Genomic DNA, 17,053 nt, shown 5'->3' with positions numbered 1-17,053 from the left:
GCTTTCTGTAGGGTGTTGAAACGGTGTGAAATAGGGGTTCAGTTGCAAAAAAAGAACAGCGGAGCTGGGGTTCGACCTAGTTTCTTCCGGTATTGCTAAGTTTTGTTATGCTTGCTAAGCTTTGCAATGTTCTTGCTAAGCTAGGATGACGGCTGAGGGGTGAGGCCAAGTTTAACCGGATTTTACAAGGCTGTTCCAGCGTGTTCCCCCCTCCCGCACTGCCAAGGGATCCAAGGGGGAAACAAGCTAGGTCGGCCCCCAGCTATGCTGTTTCTCCAGCCTTGCACCACTATTGCAAGCAGCACCAATTTTTTTGCCTTTTAGAATCCAAAAAAATACTGGTACCTTTGAAATGGTACAGTAAGAGGTGCGCATACGCATACGCCCCTTGTGCTCACACTCTAACAAGCTCGAAAGTCGACTTCACTGTTATAATACCCTATCTGCGGTGGTGCACCCTTTACAGGTGCCGCAGCTCCTTTTATGTGTATTTTTTGCTAACGCCACCGAAACTAGCTCAAGCTTAAAGAGCTTCACTGGTAATAAATTATGTCAATTCATATTGGTTTAAACATCGTGAGGTCCAACACACCCCCGCTTGTAGAAAATCTTCAGTCCACCCGTGTAAACAAGTACAAAATGCCTCCAAAGTTGGAGGTCTCTTCACCTTTTTTCTTATCCTTTTTTCTTAGTTGGCGGTCTTTTCTTACACCTTTTTTCTTACACCCTTTTTCTTTACGACCTTTTTCTTAGTTTCGAACCCCTAATTTGTAGCTTTACACCCTTCTGAGAAAAACGGTGTTGAAATAATGAACACCCTTTTTGAAGGGCGTTGAGGTGGCGGGGAAGATTTGTTTGACATTTAATAAAATTCTATAACTTATGGAACACGAAAATTACCTTATGATTAAAACTTTTTTGCATATCCGCGTGTTGATTTGTATATCTTCATAGTAAAATCCATACCTCCAGAATTAGAGCTAAATATCTGTTTTTTGCAACAAGCTCACCGACTCGATCGGGGGGCTTTCCTCTGCTGGATATAAAAGCAAGAACAGCACATGTATTACTAAGTAAGTATACACTCCCTGTACCGCTTGCATCCCGTTGGTTTTCTTGCTCAATTCATTAGTGTTCTAACTGTAACTTGTGCGTATTGACTGTTTGAATTGAATGCTGCGCGCTCCGCCGATTCAGATTGCCCCTGCGCATGCCGTTACCTTTAAAAAAAGGTGTGACGATGCTCAACGCCCTTTTTTTAGGGTGTTGAGCTCAACGCCCTTTTTTCATCCATACACTCTTTTTTTGCCAAAACACCTTTTAGGGGTGTTAGCCTCGGGGAAGATTTTTACTCCCTTTTCGGCCAAAAAAGGGTGTAAAAGAGTTTAGTGTGGGCAACGACTTCCCTTGCTCCACCGCCTTCCTGGGGAGCTCTGCCTTTAAGCCCTGACTTATCAGGCCTCGGCCTGAACTCTTTTTGGCCGTCTTTCGGCCCCTGCGCACCTCGTCGTGCGACGAACTCGTCGGCTAGCTGAGCTGCATGATCCACAGTATTTACCCCTGGCCTATCTTGCACCCAGAGTCTCGGGTTTTCTGGTAGACGGCGGTAAAACTGCTCGACCGAAGCACTCAACTACCTTGTCGTGCTCTCCGAAAGCCTTTGCCTCTTTGAGCCACTCTTCCATGTTAGCCCTCAGCTTCACACTAAACATTTTTGCACCCTTAAGGGTGCTGAAAGGATGCACTCAACATTTTACACCCTTTTTGCACCTTTTAAGCACCCTAATTTAGCTCCGGCACCTTAACATGAGGGTGCTTCAAAATAAATGTTGTAAACAGCCGTTTAAAAGGGTGCAACAGCAGCCGGAAAGGGTGCTGATTCCGGGTGTTCACCACGGCACCCTCTGGTTTGGGTATTAAAATAAAGGGTGCAAATATGTCAATAGAAGGTGCAACATTGCACAAAACATGCTAAATATTTACAACCCACTCTGCACTACATTACTTCTTCGAGTGCATCACAACGTTTATTTCGATATCTGGGTATACGGGAAAGTAAGGCTACAAAATGCCTCTTGTTGTCCTATAAATAAAACTTTTACGCAAGGCATCGATGCCTCCAACGAAACTGAATTTACCTAAGAATTTGTTCTCGTATTATTATGCAGCAACACTGCTGACGCGAATCTACGCAGTCTCTGAATGAGGGTTTCGAATTTTATGATAATCAAAGAAGTTTCGAATGATTTTCTAACTGTTTATCGAAATCTTGTTTAACGAATGGAAAAAAAATAAAAGGAACAGTATACAACCAAAAATGAAGGCGCTTACGATGTCTCTTATCGCCAAGTCCAATATACAGCAGCAGCGGCACCGACGTTGAAACAGGAAAAAAAATCACCCCTTTCTCCTTACGAACATCGACGCAATAACACTCCCCCTCCCACTTTTTTTCTACAGCCTTGCGCGGACCCCACCACAACCTTGAACTGTGACATCTGTATCACCATTCCGTCGTTACCTGTTCCTCTCCTGCCCCACCAGCGGAATCATGCCCCTCTGACAACAGTCATTCTCTTCGCTCAGTGTAATTATAACGTACTAGCAATCACATTTTATTACGTCATCATTGTTAGCGACCGTCAATAAGTTGTACAAATGAAGAAACAGACCACCTCGGTCTTTCCTGGACAAACAACGCTGGAGGACGAGGCAGATATCAAAACAAAAATTGAGGGGGAGGGGGTAGCATGAAATCTGGCGCTAAATAAACAGACGCCAAATATTACTACGATTACTTACACTAAAACAGAACCAAATACCACGTGTGTGCGTAAACAGGTGAGCGCGTGATGCCGAACGAGTGTTGTGTACCTCGGTGTCGCAGGAACTACAATAACAGATCCAAAGTAGGGATACTCCGATTTGCGAAGGTTAAAGATTTGCGGAATAAATGGAGCTGTACCGCGAGAAAACTTCCTTCCAACCGACAACACGAGGACGAGTGGTTCTTCGCAGTTTATGTATTTTATTCAGCGCGAGATGAGCTGCTGTTATTAGCCATCAACAATTTTTGAATATTGATATGCAACGTCCAAGCTCAGCAGTACTGCTAAGGATTACAATTTAAAGCAGAGGTCTGAAGTACTAGCCACAAAAGGTGTTTATGTCTGTGAGCTTCACTTCCACCCGGAAGACATCACACTTGAAACGTCGTACTGGGCGAACAGTCACTGGCTCCTTGGTGTTTGCGCGCCTACTCCCAGGGGCAGTTCCGTCAATATTCCCCGATTGCCCGAAATATCTGACCTCACAGCGCAAAGCGAGAGAAGCTCCGTAGGCGAAACGATTGCGCCTGGAGTCAAGTGCACTGCAGAAAGTCGAAGAGGACAGGATTCAGTCCATCAAAGATGTGGGAGAAGGTGCGATTTATCGGCTTTAATTCTGGCACGCAATAGAAGCGAATGAATGCCTCATCCTGCTAGACACCGTTGATGAGGATGCCCCGAGCATAAAGGATTCCGTCACCATCCACCGGATTTCGGCAGTGTTTCATTATTTGAAGGACGCGACTAGGAAACTCGGACGTCACATCTAGGTTCCCGATGCAGCTACAGGAAAGGAAGAAATTATGGAGGTCATTGATGCTGTGGAGAAATGGGACAGGAACGTGAACCAGACAGATCACACTGTCTCCGTGGAGGACCCGAACTACGACCTTGTGAAGCAGCTTCACAGGGGAGGGCTCGTACATCCCTCAATGTTTGCTGTCAACGACGTTGCACACAGCTACGCAGTCGCGGAGGAATTGTCAAGACGAGACGACGTCTTAACGATTCCCAATCAGCATCAACTGGCGACAGATATCACTGTGGATCTACTCACTGATGATGATCCATTTGATTTCGATGGCTGTGATGCTGGACACACGAAATATGTTGTCCTTAAGCACATTTTGTGGTGCAGTACGAACATTTTTCTGAACAACTTATGCTCCATAATGAATGATGAGATTCGTGACGTGAGTGCAAAGTCGAAAAAAAAGAAGCTTCAAACACTGAGTAACAAGTAGAATAGGTGTGGTAACTGTGGTTTCTTTTACCTGAATAAATCGTCTTTGATAATCAGGTTGTTGAAATCATTCGTTTGTTTCCCTCTATTGCTGTGGCGGTAAAGCAGGGACATCAAAACATTAACAAGCCCTATGCAATATTTTGTTACCGCGCGGAACAATTAATACTAGGATGCTAAATCAGATTTTTTCCCACATCGTTTATTGGGTCTAACCGTACAAGGTAAAAAAATTGGTCGTGTATCTGCTCCTTCCGTTGCAAATGTCATCGAAAGACGATAGTCTTTGTACACATTTGCCAAGGAAATTCCCCTCTTTGCGTTCCCGCTCACCTCTCATGCTGTTTCTGTTCCGTCGCGCTCATCTCAAGGTAAACGCACTAAAGGTTTTCTCAAGGCGATTTGAATTTACCGCGTTCCACTGCGACAGGCGGGGTTCCTCGATGCCAGCGCTGCAGTACGGTGGAGACGCGCGTGAATCGAGGCGGCCGCCTTCAAGGTTTATAGAACTACGTTGCCATGCTCCACGTGCGTTCCAAGCAGAACGTGAAACCTAGCTAGTGGAACCTTTCTTTGCTGTTGCCGCGTTATTTCTCATATGCCGCCAGGAGGTGGCGCGGGCAACAGAACAGCAGGTGGCGGGTTTCTGCAGTAGATGTAGAATATCATTTGCTATCAAACAAACCAAGCATGCATGAATTTTTTTAATAAAGGAACACTGTAAATATCCCTTGTGTACTAATTTCCTGTCTTATGTTTGTGTAATGTCTTGTTCTTGTTCAACAAAGTTGACAAGTATGAACATATAAACTGGGGCTTAGGTGTTTACATTTGGCTGTGAGTATATAAGACTATACATAGCTTGCACGTGACGTCACGCTCGAGCGCTCGCGCGGCGGTAGCCATATCGGTGCAGTGGTGCAGTTCGGGGAGCGCACGCGTTTGCTGCTGAGCTAGTCGCTTTTCGCGCTTTTCCTGCGGCATGCCGCTGGTAGCGAGCAAAAAACCTTTAAACGCGACCTACCGCTCGGACCTTACGGGGCCTGCACGCGTGCGGTATGCGGAAAAGGTGCGGCTGTGCGACAACGACCGGGCATGGACACGGCCGGCGATGTGGACTCGTTTCCGGAGATAAGTTACGGCGACATCCTCAACTACCTCGTGTTTTCTGCCAACTTCCTCACACTAGAAGAGATGAAGGCATTCAAGTCTACCGAAGCACATAATTACTTCACGAGCGGGTGGGTGAAGTCCCTGTCGGCTTAACAGCTGCAAGACGACAAAGTGCTTCTGCTCGGAGAGGTAAGCAGCCGGGATCTTTTTTACTATTTCGTCGGTTCGGAAATCTTGCACGGAATGCTCGAAATAGAAACGGCCGTGCTAGAACAACTCTTCGCTGTTGCCGGTTACGTTTTGAGACACGATCAACAGTGACGAGCGCTCGCGCAGAGATGTGGGCAAGAAAAACTTGTGCATTGCATTTTTTTCTCTCGCAGGTGAACCATTCGCAAAGGTTGCGGGATCAGCCTCTGCATGTGTGGATTTTGTGCCAGAAAAGCGGGGTCATGCTCACTGCTCATTGCACCTGTATGGCAGTAGCAGGTGAGGCCTGTTCTCATGTTGGAGCCTGCCTGTATGCAGTTGAAACAGGTGTGAAGATGAAAAACGCTACAAGCTGCACCTCAAAAACGAACATCTGGCTTCCTGCGTACGTGGAGAAGGTGGAGTTCAAGAGGCTAAAGGACATCGACTTCACTTCGTCGAGAGGGAAGAAGCGAAAAATTGACGACATCATTAACAGCAGCAGTTCAGCAGTGAACGAATCAAAAAAACGAATGGACATCCCACCAGCAACCCAAGAGGAGCTTGGCGACCTGTACAGATCATTTCAGAGCACAGGTGTCACACCTGCAGTATTTTCTGTGCTTCCAGAGTATTGCGAAAGCTTTCAGGAGCCTGTGAAAACACAGCCTGCCCACTTGAGGAAGCTGTATCTTGAAGAGAACTTGGAAGACAACCTCGACACGCTTTTGAAGAAGGCTGACGACTTTCTTGCCACTTTTTCCATCAGGGACGACACAGTGAAGACAGTTGAGGCTGCAACAAGGCAACAAAGTAACTCGCCAGACTGGTTCCTTGCTGGCAGAGTGACTGCGTCAGTGATGAAAAGTGTGTGCCACACAAGTGTGCAGAGTCCTAGCTTATCACTGGTAAAATCGATTTGCTACCCTGAAAAAAATTCCCTCAGAGTTCCTACCGTCATGTGGGGCTTAGAACATGAGCAAGATGCTTTCGAGGCTTACAAAGCCAAAGAAGCTACAAAGCACGAGAACTTTGAGTGCCACAGGTCTGGACTCCACCTGAGTGCTGCTTACCCGTTCATCGGCGCAACACCGGATGCCATCACCTCGTGCAGCTGCTCGGGAGAGGTGTTGTGGAATTTAAGTGGCCATTTTTGCCAAGAGATGCTCAAGATATCACCACCAGCATTTCATGTTTGAGTTACACTGGCGGAAAACTTCAGCTTTTGGACAATCATGCGTACTACTACCAAATTCAGACTCAGATGACAGTGTGCCATGTTGACTTTTGCGACTTTGTGGTGTGGGGACGAAATGTGCTGCACATCGAGAGAGTGAGACGCAATGATCAGTTTTGCAGAAACATTTTTTCTTCCGCAAGACAGTTTTTCCGGAATGTCATTCTGCCCGAGTTGCTCAGCCGATACTACACGAGGCAAGAGGCAAGACAGAAGTCGTGAAGAACAGCCAGCAGACACAGTAGAGTACTGCTTCTGTCGTGGACCGGACACAGGCAAGATGGTATAGCTTGCGACAACGAGGCGTGCAGCTACAAGTGGTTTCATTTCTCCTGTGTCGGACTGAAACGGGCACCAAAAGAGAAGAAATGGTTTTGTCCCGAGTGCAAATAAGACAAGGACTAATGTCAGGCTTCCACAGTTTATTTTGCCACAGCTGTGCCTGCCAGTGTGAAGCAACAGACTATCTTGATGAAAATTGCTAAAAGAGCACGCTAATGTTTCTTGTGACGGGAATGCAGAACGAGCTTGCAGTCTTAAAATAAAGGATTACGTGGAGCGACAGCGACAATTGTCGCTCAAGTGTAACTGAATGGATGCGGTGGGCTAATACGAGCAACGAGCTGTTGCCGACACCCCTTCATACACTGACTTCTTTATTAAGCCCTCAGTGCCATGTTTCTTTCAAAACGAACACTCTGCACATGACCGCCAGACAACATTGAACACACGTAGCATCAGAATACAAAAATGTGTTGAAACTGCATTGTACAATAATTGTATTACTGCCAACCTACAAACAACACCGAAGTAATGAATCTCAAGAAGTCACATCACGTGCAGTGGCAAGGGCAGTTGCACAAATTTGTAAATTCAAAGAGTTGTAACTGTAATGCACGACACACAGAATATGGTACGCCTGAAGCACAGCAGCGCATAAGATCCAAACAAAAAGGTAAATGGTCACCTTGCCAGTCGTTGGCTGGCAAAAGAGCATTCTGCCGAGAATGCTGCTCTACACATTTCGAACAAAACAAACAGCAGAAATAGAACTATAAAATTCGAGCGTAACCACAGTGGAACTGTAGAAATTCCAGTTTGTGTTGTAGTGTCACAACAAAGTAGTGCAATAATAATATACAGACGAGGTTTCTACAGCTGAAAACTAACTAGTGTCCAACTAATTTTCAAACGCACAATCACGTGGGATATATCTTCCTTTCTTTGACTTGAACCATAACTTTGCTGCTGTTTGAAATCATAGTCGGTACAACATGTTCCATTGCATTCAAATTATAAGTGAAATAACTGGAGTAAAAAAAGTTTCCATTGATTATGAGGTTTAACGAGTCGACGCTACGCAGGCGATGAGGCACACCATACTGGAGATCTCCGGATTAATTTTGACCACCTGGGGATCTTTAACGTGCGCCGAAATCTCGTACACGCGGGCGTTTTCGCTTAAAAAGAATGTTTCCAATCACAGCTGACGATATAATGTCATTCGTCAACGAAAAGCACTTGCTCAATTAGCAGACTGTTTTAATGATGCTACTATTGAAGGGCACAGATTAGAAAGGGCACAGCAAACAGTAACAATTTTGTCAAGTGGAGTCAAATTATCTCCAGGTCGGCAAACCACATAGTCGATGGACACCGTGGCCATCAGGATTACATACTTATTTCTGATCAGCCCGATCACCCTCTCGACATGAATCCTGACATTGGCTAGTTTCCTGGTGCTTAGCACGTCTGCTGCCGACAGTTGCTTCTTGCCCTTGGTGAACCCTGGCACGTGAAATCTCGCACAGTAGAAGCCCACACTTTCAGACACATTGAACCCTCGGTCTGCAAGAACTACATCACCCGGAAGTAAGTTGTCCAAAAGACCGCGGTGCTCTTTTATGTGTCAGTAATTTTCAGGTCTTCTCCGGACCCAGGAATGCACCGCGGTGTCTCGTGTCGCCGTGAGGGACGAGGCAGACTCGGATGTCCAAGCTATGTACAGTTTATGTACAGGAATTATTTACAAGGCATATACAACGGGAGCAGAACTAGCCCGCAGTGGGGCTTAGAAGATTGCCGGTGTCTAGCCGGCGCAGGCGGGACTCTCCCCGTGACCTGCGGCAAGTTCAGAGCAAAAAGACCCCATCCTCTCGCCGGGCCTGACATAAATACCCTCGGTGAGGGAAGGGAAAGTTCAAAGAAAACAAGAAACGGCAAGGCCGGGTACAATACTCCCCGACCGAGCAAGGTGCGTTCGGAGAACCTCCACACATGGTCGTCGCCACCCGACTTGTCAAAGAGAGCGGCGCCTTTTTGTCCCGGGCCGGACACGACCCTGGTCGTTTCCGTAGGCGCCGTGCGTCGAGACGGCCTAATTGTTAGCGGCCCTCCGAAGGGTGACGGCCGTCTCCGCGTCTCCGTCGTTGGGGGCACCCGCAGTGCAACGACCTCCATGGTCAAACCTTACACCTCCCACACAAGATACATTTAATCCCACTAGATTAAATGGATTAGCAAAAAAAAAAAAAGGGTTTGAGCCGCGCGGCCGACAAGTCAGAGACACGCAAAACTTCGCAAGCCGCGGATCTGGCCGGTGCACGCACCCTGCACCAAAACACGTCCACAGAACAGAGGCACACGCACACACCAACAAAACAAGCCGCGGGCACCAAGGTAGAAGATAAATTAAAATTGCCGTGCGACGCAAGGGTCTGCTCAAGGAATGTTCACCTCCGCTGATCGGTCAGACGCTGATACGTCAACCCGCGAAAACAAAAAAAACATTCAACGGCAGTCATAGCCATCGGGACGCGATTGTTCATGGCACTGCGCAACACACACACGAAAGGGTTCGCAGGTACACGCATGTCCACTGGTGTCGTCCCCGCGGCCACACCTCTGCCCCAGCCCTATGCCACCTGAGCCGGCTGTTCCTCCCAGCATTCATTGGCCAAACGAGAAAGAGCATCAGCGTTTGCATGCGCGATGCCCTGGCGGTGCTGGATGGTTACATTGTAACGCTGGAGCGCTAGGGCCCAGCGGGTCAGTTTCGCCCCCTGGGGCACGCTGCTGGTTAGGTAGGAGAGCGGGTTATGATCGGTGACGACCTTCACTTGGGCACCAAAAACCCACGTCTCGAACTTCTTTAATCCCCAAATGACTGCAAATGCTTCCCGTTCAATGGTGGCCCACCGCGTCTGCGTTGGCGTGAACCGATGGCTCGCGAAGGCAATCGGAGCCTCAGAGCCGTCGTCGGCTATTTGCGCCAAACAGGCGCCTGCTGCAACAGCGGACGCATCAGTGGAAAGCACATAAGGTTTCGCCAGATCCGGGGTGGCAAGAGAGACGGCCTCACAAAGGGCTTGTTTCAGGGACCTGAACGCCTCGTCAGCTTCACTGCTCCAGGGAATTTGAGTAGGCACACTTTTGCCCGTCAATTGTGTCAGCGGCCGGGCTATCTCAGCGTACCTTGGGACATAGTTGCGGTAGTAGCCACAAAGGCCCAGGGCGCTCCTCAACTCCTTCTTGGTCTTTGGGGCCTGCAGGCCGTTAATGGCCTCTAGTTTCGCGGGGTCCGGCCCGTGCGTGCCGGAACCCACGACATGCCCCAAGTAGCGGATTGAGCGCTGAGCCACTTGACATTTTTCTATGTTCGCGTGTAGGCCTGCTGCCTGCAACGTCGAGAACACACGATGAAGGTGTTCAATGTGTTCATCGAGTGTCGCGCTGAACACGGCGATGTCATCTAGGTATGCGCACGCGTAGTGCTCGTGCCCGGACAGCACGTCATTCATGTTTCTCTGGAAAGTTGCAGCTGCGTTTTTTAGTCCAAACGGCATGACCTTCCACGCAAACTGACCTAGATGCGACACGAAGGCCGTTGCAAGCTGAGAATCGGTCGCCAGCGGCACCTGCCAGTAGCCCCGCCTTAGGTCGATGAGTGTGATGTATTTGGCCGATCCTACGCGCATTATGAGCTCCTGCGGGCAGCCCATAGGGAAAGCGTCAGTTTCCGTTAGCGCATTAAGCGCGCGGTAATCGATGCATAAGCGCACTGAGCCATCCTTTTTGGGCACGCAGACTATAGGATGGGCACACGAGCTCTCACAACGGTATATCAAACCTAGCTCGAGAAGTTCCTCTATTTGCTTGGTCACTTCGCCCTTGAGAGCCTCGGGGATCCTGTATGGGTGGCCGCGCTTGGGAGCGGCCCCCTCGAAGAGCTTGATGCCGTGCTCCCCCACGTTAGCGATTCCCTGTTTCTCCTCGAACAGGGCTTTGTGAATCTCAAAAACGCCTCGCACTCGAGCGGCTGTCGCGTCGTCCAGATGCGCGGTTTTTTCCAGCGCGAGACCGACGTTTGCCTGCTCCGGTTTTACGGTTCGCGGTGTATATTCCACATCCCCAAAGTCAGAGTCGTCGTGGAACATAACGCTTAACGCAGCCACCTCACGCAGGTACGGACGCAGTCTGTTCGCGTGCACGAGTAAACGTCGACCCTCTCGGGTTTGTACGTAATAGGAGTGTTCGCGGTACCTTCCCTTGACGGTGTAAGGCCCTAGCCACTTGGGGAACATTTTTCCCGGCCGTTTATCGTCAAAGACTAGCACTGTATCCCCTTCGCTGAAAGTTTTGACTGTCGCGTGCTTATTGTACTGCGACGCGTACAACTCTTGTTTTTTGCTTGCGGTTAGCTCAGCGACGTCAGCCGCAAGTTCAAGTTGTTCTTTGAGCTGTCTGAGGTAATCGGCAGGGGCTTCCGCTAACTCAGCTGGCATTTCGGTCTCCCCTGCCCAACTACCCTTGAGTATCGCAAGCGGTCCCACCGGGTCGCGGCCGTACAGCATCCGGAACGGGGACACGCCGGTGGTGTCGTGGGGCACTTCCCGGTAGGCCCAGAGTAAAAAGGGGACGAACCTGTCCCAATTTCTGGCGTCTTTCACGATCACATGGAAAAGCATGTTCTTAAAGACTCTGTTCCACCTTTCGACCGAGCCGTTGCTTTCCGGGTGGTCGGGAGTCGAGAAACGCGGAGAGCAACCTAGCTTCGCGAGGAATTCGCTCGTCAGCGCGGCTGTAAAGTTGGTGCCGCAGTCCGAGCACACCACTTCGGGTATTCCCGTGCGGCTAAACACGGAAAGCAGTGCCTCGCAAGTGGCTTTGGCCGTTAGCGACCTCAGGCAAACCACCTCCGGCCATCGGGTGCACAGGTCTATTATGCAAAGCGCATACCGATGCCCTCGCGCAGACGGGGGGTCAATAGGGCCGATCACGTCGATGTTGACTTTTTGAAAAGGCAACCTAGGTCGCGTCAATGGCGCTATGGGCACCCGTTCAGCCTGCCGCCTGTCCGATCGCACCTGACAACCGTGGCACCGACTGCAGTAGTCCCGAATGTCTGTCTCCATGTTCGGCCAGAAGAAGCTATGCCTGATACGCGCCTTGGTCTTGCGGAAGCCTAGATGACCGCCCCAGTACGATTCATGCGCGAGACGAAGCACGGCGCTGCGGCGCGATTCTGGTAGTACTAACTGCTGTACACTCTGCCCGAGCACCTTGTCTCTGTGGTAGAGCATCCCGTCTACGATGTGCATACCCGCCTTGCCTCTCTCGGCGTCTACCCAAGCCTTGCGTAGCGACTCGTCGTGCAGTTGTTCGACACGGAACTTCTGGACGTCGCTGTTTGTGCCCGGTGCCGAATGCTCGCCGTCTTCTATACTACGGTTCTCGCTTCCGATCGTCTCTCCTAATGGGGGCTCAACGTCGGGCGTGGGTTGGGAAGGCTGCGATTCTGGCGAACGGGGGCTCTCGCTCTCGGACGCGATTCGCTGGGCTCGTGTTTGTACAGCCTCTACGCGCGCAGCGCTGTCTGGCTCGCCCAGTGACGTCTTCAGCTTCCCCCAGGTGTCCGCTGAGATCAGACAGTCGGTGTGCGTCAGCTTGTCGGTAAGCGCGCACATCACCGGCGTCGCGTCGTCAATCTCCTGAATGAGCGACTGCCCTCCGAACACTGCCAGCGGTACGACAACGAGTTTCGCTTTGACCTTTTCACCGAATGCCGACACGAGGTCAATGGTGCCGTGGGGGGTTACCAGATCGTCCGGAACGCTGCCCTCCCGAAGAACTGTTATCTCGGCGCCAGTGTCGACTTGTCAAAGAGAGCGGCGCCTTTTTGTCCCGGGCCGGACACGACCCTGGTCGTTTCCGTAGGCGCCGTGCGTCGAGACGGCCTAATTGTTAGCGGCCCTCCGAAGGGTGACGGCCGTCTCCGCGTCTCCGTCGTTGGGGGCACCCGCAGTGCAACGACCTCCATGGTCAAACCTTACAGTGTCTATCGCTAGCACGCCCTCCCCAGCCTTCAGAGATGAAGTTAACAATGCCTTGAGGTGCAATGCCAATCAAATACTTTGCCGTATTGCTGCCTTTGTACTGAGACCATGTCTCACTTCGGGGCAAGTATGATGAAGGCCTTTCTATCTTTATCTCAAAACAGTCAATGATGACTGCAACATTTTCCCCAAAAGAATCGTAGAAGGCTTGAGGCATTGTGCGTTGCAAAACACTTCTAGGCGGCCACAATATCTGAGACTTAAGGCGGCAGTAGGCAGCATGCAGCCATTTGTCGAATATGCGCGACACTGTGGCCTCTGACACGTTAAACCTAAAAGCAGGGTCAGTGATGTGCAAATGTAGCTTTAACTTCATTAAGAAAAGCAGGAACTCCTGAAACTTCAGCAAGCTGTTGTTAGCGTTATGCGACACAAACCCCGCTACAACGTTGAACAGTGCGTAAAGGATCTGAAAATTCGCTATGCCGGTGTAGTACACAACTTTGGTGTCGCTACATTTCAGGGCATCTTCAGTCAGCTCCAGCAGCTCGTTTTCATTTCGCGCAGCGTAGAGGCGCTCGTTTAGGGATAAGCACTCCATCTCCATGGCTTCAATGTCACTCATTGTCAGGTCTGTCTGGACTGCCATCCCTGGAACAAAATTAAGTTGTTGCATGGATGATCAAGCAGCGCGAAAAATTCACTTGAGATGCGGAGAGGAGTTATTGGTGACGGGACTGGCAAATAAGCATGCGGAGATTCAACATCTGAGGTACTCCGCCGGATAAAAAAAAAAACTTTCTCTCCACTTTTGACACGCTCGGTTTCAAACCACGACGACGAAAGTAGAGAACACAGGACTAGCGCTAGTTCTGTGTTATCTAATTTTGTCCCGTTTTTATCGCGCTACTTAACCATGTTTCACAGTTCGAACCAACAAGCCCACATTTACGTGTTGACGAAAAAACGCTCACCTGTTTCGTCACTGTTCTCTACCCCGACTCCGTCTTCCGCTGGCGCCGGCGACGACGAAGAAACGGCAGCTGCGTCCGGATGCGTCGTCTGTGTTGTTGCCATTGCCTCGGCTCTACGCTCGGCGTCAGCTGCACGGGCCTGGTTCCGTCGTCTTTTTGCGCGAGCGTGGCGTTCGGGATCTCCCTGTTTCGCGTTGTAGCCGAGTAACAGCGTCGGGGCCCAGACGGGGTCCGCCTCCTTCCACAGCTGTGACGGTCTGCCTACGGACGCAAGGGCATGTTTAAAAACTAGATTCTCCGTAGTGCTTCCAAGTCTCACAGATAAATAATTATCGTGCACACGCCGATGGCTTACCTTTTACAAAGTGTGCGCCACAAACACGTATGCCAGTCCTCTTGGTGTTGAGATCGGCGCGGTTTATCTGGGCCAGCCACAGACTGCGTCGTTTCACACATAGCTCTTTCGTGCGGTCGCCCTGATGCTCGATTACCTTCGGAAGGCGAAAAAAAATTTGTTTGTTGATTTGGTCCAACATGTACGGTTCGAGCATCCAACAATTGCACAGATCACCACTGCGACGCGCTGGCAGTGGACGCACGATCGCTACGGCTAACAGCACCACTGCACCGGCATGGCGGAATGGTATCCCAGGGTTCCTCGCCGTGACGTCAGTGCAAGTCATGTATTGTGCAGTAAGCATTTTACTTTGGCCGCGTGGCTGAATCGAGTTACAGGCACACAGTCGGACAGACATACAGACCTATAGACATACCAAAATTTCTGGGTTTAAGTAGCCCAAGAAAGACTGTCGTCTTTAAAATCGCAGTATCTGCGGACGTGCGAGCGTTGTCTCCTAAAACGTGCACGAAACACTGGTTTTCCGCCGCGTTCGCCGGCGCCACTGGGGCCTCATCCCGTGACGTCATTGCGGCAGCCCTACGGCCTTGAAATCTAGCCGGTGTTGGGGAGAGGAGGCAGGTTCCCCGGTGAGGAGGAGCGACAGCGGCGGCGGGGCAGTTGGTGCCCGCCGGCGCGTCGGCCCGCGAGTTTACGTCACATTCGGCGCGAGAAAGCGCGCTCGTTTGAAGGTCACGCTTGCGGGAGGAGGAAAGGAGATCTAGCGGATCCCCACAATTTCTGGTAACATCGATCGCGTTTTTTTCATTTACACTGCTGATAGAAGAGTCCCGAACAAATTCTTGTTTTTATTTATTTTGTTGTGTCCACTTAAGTCCTCCCCGGAACCTTCGGTGTGTGCAGATAAAAAAAAATAAAAACGACAAGATAAAAGTGCCGGTATACCGGCGACAATATTTTCCTGATAAGTAAGTGCCGCTTACACCTTCCCCACACTAGAAATGGTAAGATAAAAAAAGCAAAGCCTTCATGTGTTGCTTTTTTCCTCGACCGGCGGAAACAGAATGTAGCACAAATATCACAACTTTTTTCGTTGTACTACTCTACTCTGATGATGATGGCGGAGGTCGCGCGTGTTTGCACGAATAAATCCGCTCTGGCACAAAACAAGCGGGATGCCGTCGACGCAGGCCTTGGGTCACGAGATGACGCACGCGTACGACAAGAACGGCCGGGACTGGGACGACCGTGGCAAGCGCTGGAACTGGTGGAGCCGGTCGTCCATGGCGAGCTACGAGGACAGGCTGAAGTGCATTCGTACGAGCCACGTGGAGGTGAGGCGCTTGCAACGGGCACACGCATCGGCCAAAGAAATGACCGACGGACATCCATGGCCGATGGGGGGGGGATCGAAGAGGTAGACAAGCGCGGGGCACCTCGCTCGTCGCCAATGATCGGAGCGTCATCACACACATCTTGGCGTAGAACAGAGCGCAATGACGTCGGACAGAGAGTAGTATGTAGTAGCTTCACTTCATTTATCATTGTGTTCAGGGCAGGCGGTTGGCGGAGGCCCCAACGGCACGGACAGAAAAGCACCCTGACCAAATGGCCCAGCCTTCCATTTCGCTGTCGTCCGAACAGGCCCCGCGGGCGCACGTCAAACGCGGTGTTGCCAGCTGCAAACGCTTCCAAACGGGGCCCGCCTTGTACGGCGGCCGCAGGTGGAACGCGCCCTGCGGCACTGGGAGGACGGAGCGAAGCAGGACCCTGAGAACCTGGCCGACTTCGGGGGCGCCTACGTGGCGTACCGGGCCTTCCGGGACCTGTCGCCGGACCAGCGTTGCTTCTCGGTAGCGGGCTTCAGCTCCGAGCAGCTGTTCTTCATCGGCCACTGCGTCAAGTGGTGCCGGCCGCTGAACGTGCACCGCAACCAAAACTACGCCCGGGGCCTCCTGCGCTGCATCGTGCCGCTCATGCACATGCCGCAGTTCTCGGACGCCTTCGGTTGCCGCCGCCACGACCACATGAACCCGGCCCGAAAGTGCTCCTTCTGGTTATAGATTGCCCGACGCCGCTGAAGGAGGCCCGGACATTCGGCGACAAACGCCAGGACCCTTGCCTGTCCCCATCATAGCACGAGTTTAAAATGACGCCATCAACAGCGTCTATAGCCCACGGGTTCTAGAAAGAGCAATCGCGAAGAGGACGCTAACAAATCTACACATAAATTACAGCGCTGGCTTCCATTTCTTTGTTATCTTTGCAGCGACATCAATAAATACGCTATTTGTTTCAGTTACACACCGAAACTGGTGTACAATGTTTTAGGGCATTATCATGGTTAATCCTAACAAAGCTATAATGGGCTTTTCTGCTCAAAAATATGCCTGCTGCTCTGCCACAGTCCACCGACAGGACTGCCACGAGTGGTCTTTAGCTGGTAAATAAACCACCAAATGCGCGTAATACAGTTAAAGGGGCACTGACACAAAAATTTTGCATCTTGTTTTTTTTGTTGCGATAAGTAGCTAGTGACCTACTTATAACCTGTAGAAACCTCATTTGCTTCAGCGTGCGACGGTTGTTTAATTAGAGGCATTTTCAATGCGGCCAGTCGCAGTTTCGGTTTCAGCGAGTGCCGCGAAACGATGGATTTTGTGGATTTTGTGTGAACAAAGCTGACCACGTGACCGTCGGAGGCAGAGCCGCCGTAGCACTGTCGAATCCGCATCGACGGCAGTTTCTGCGAATGCCCCCACGTACTGATCTCGTG

At 50.6% G+C, this 17,053-nt stretch overlaps 1 protein-coding gene across 1 annotated transcript in view; it reads left to right on the top strand.

Annotated features, from left to right (window-relative positions):
- Positions 1 to 16,595, top strand: part of LOC144180262 (endothelin-converting enzyme homolog) — a 34,496-nt gene extending 17,901 nt beyond the window's left edge. Inside the window, exons 5-6 of the mRNA XM_077708639.1 lie at positions 15,468 to 15,611; positions 16,002 to 16,595. Coding sequence (XP_077564765.1) covers positions 15,468 to 15,611; positions 16,002 to 16,340 — 483 coding nt within the window. The 3' untranslated portion in view covers positions 16,341 to 16,595. The remainder of the gene's footprint in view (positions 1 to 15,467; positions 15,612 to 16,001) is intronic.
- The last annotated feature ends 458 nt before the right edge of the window (positions 16,596 to 17,053 follow it).

The sequence above is a fragment of the Haemaphysalis longicornis genome, unplaced genomic scaffold (assembly GCF_048455015.1).
Source record: "Haemaphysalis longicornis isolate Haplotype H1 unplaced genomic scaffold, Haemaphysalis longicornis Haplotype H1 scaffold_4, whole genome shotgun sequence".
In the NCBI taxonomy this organism is placed as follows: Eukaryota; Metazoa; Arthropoda; class Arachnida; order Ixodida; family Ixodidae; genus Haemaphysalis; species Haemaphysalis longicornis.
The sequence above is the reverse complement of the archived record's forward strand: the minus strand, read 5'-3'. Positions and strand labels throughout refer to the sequence as shown.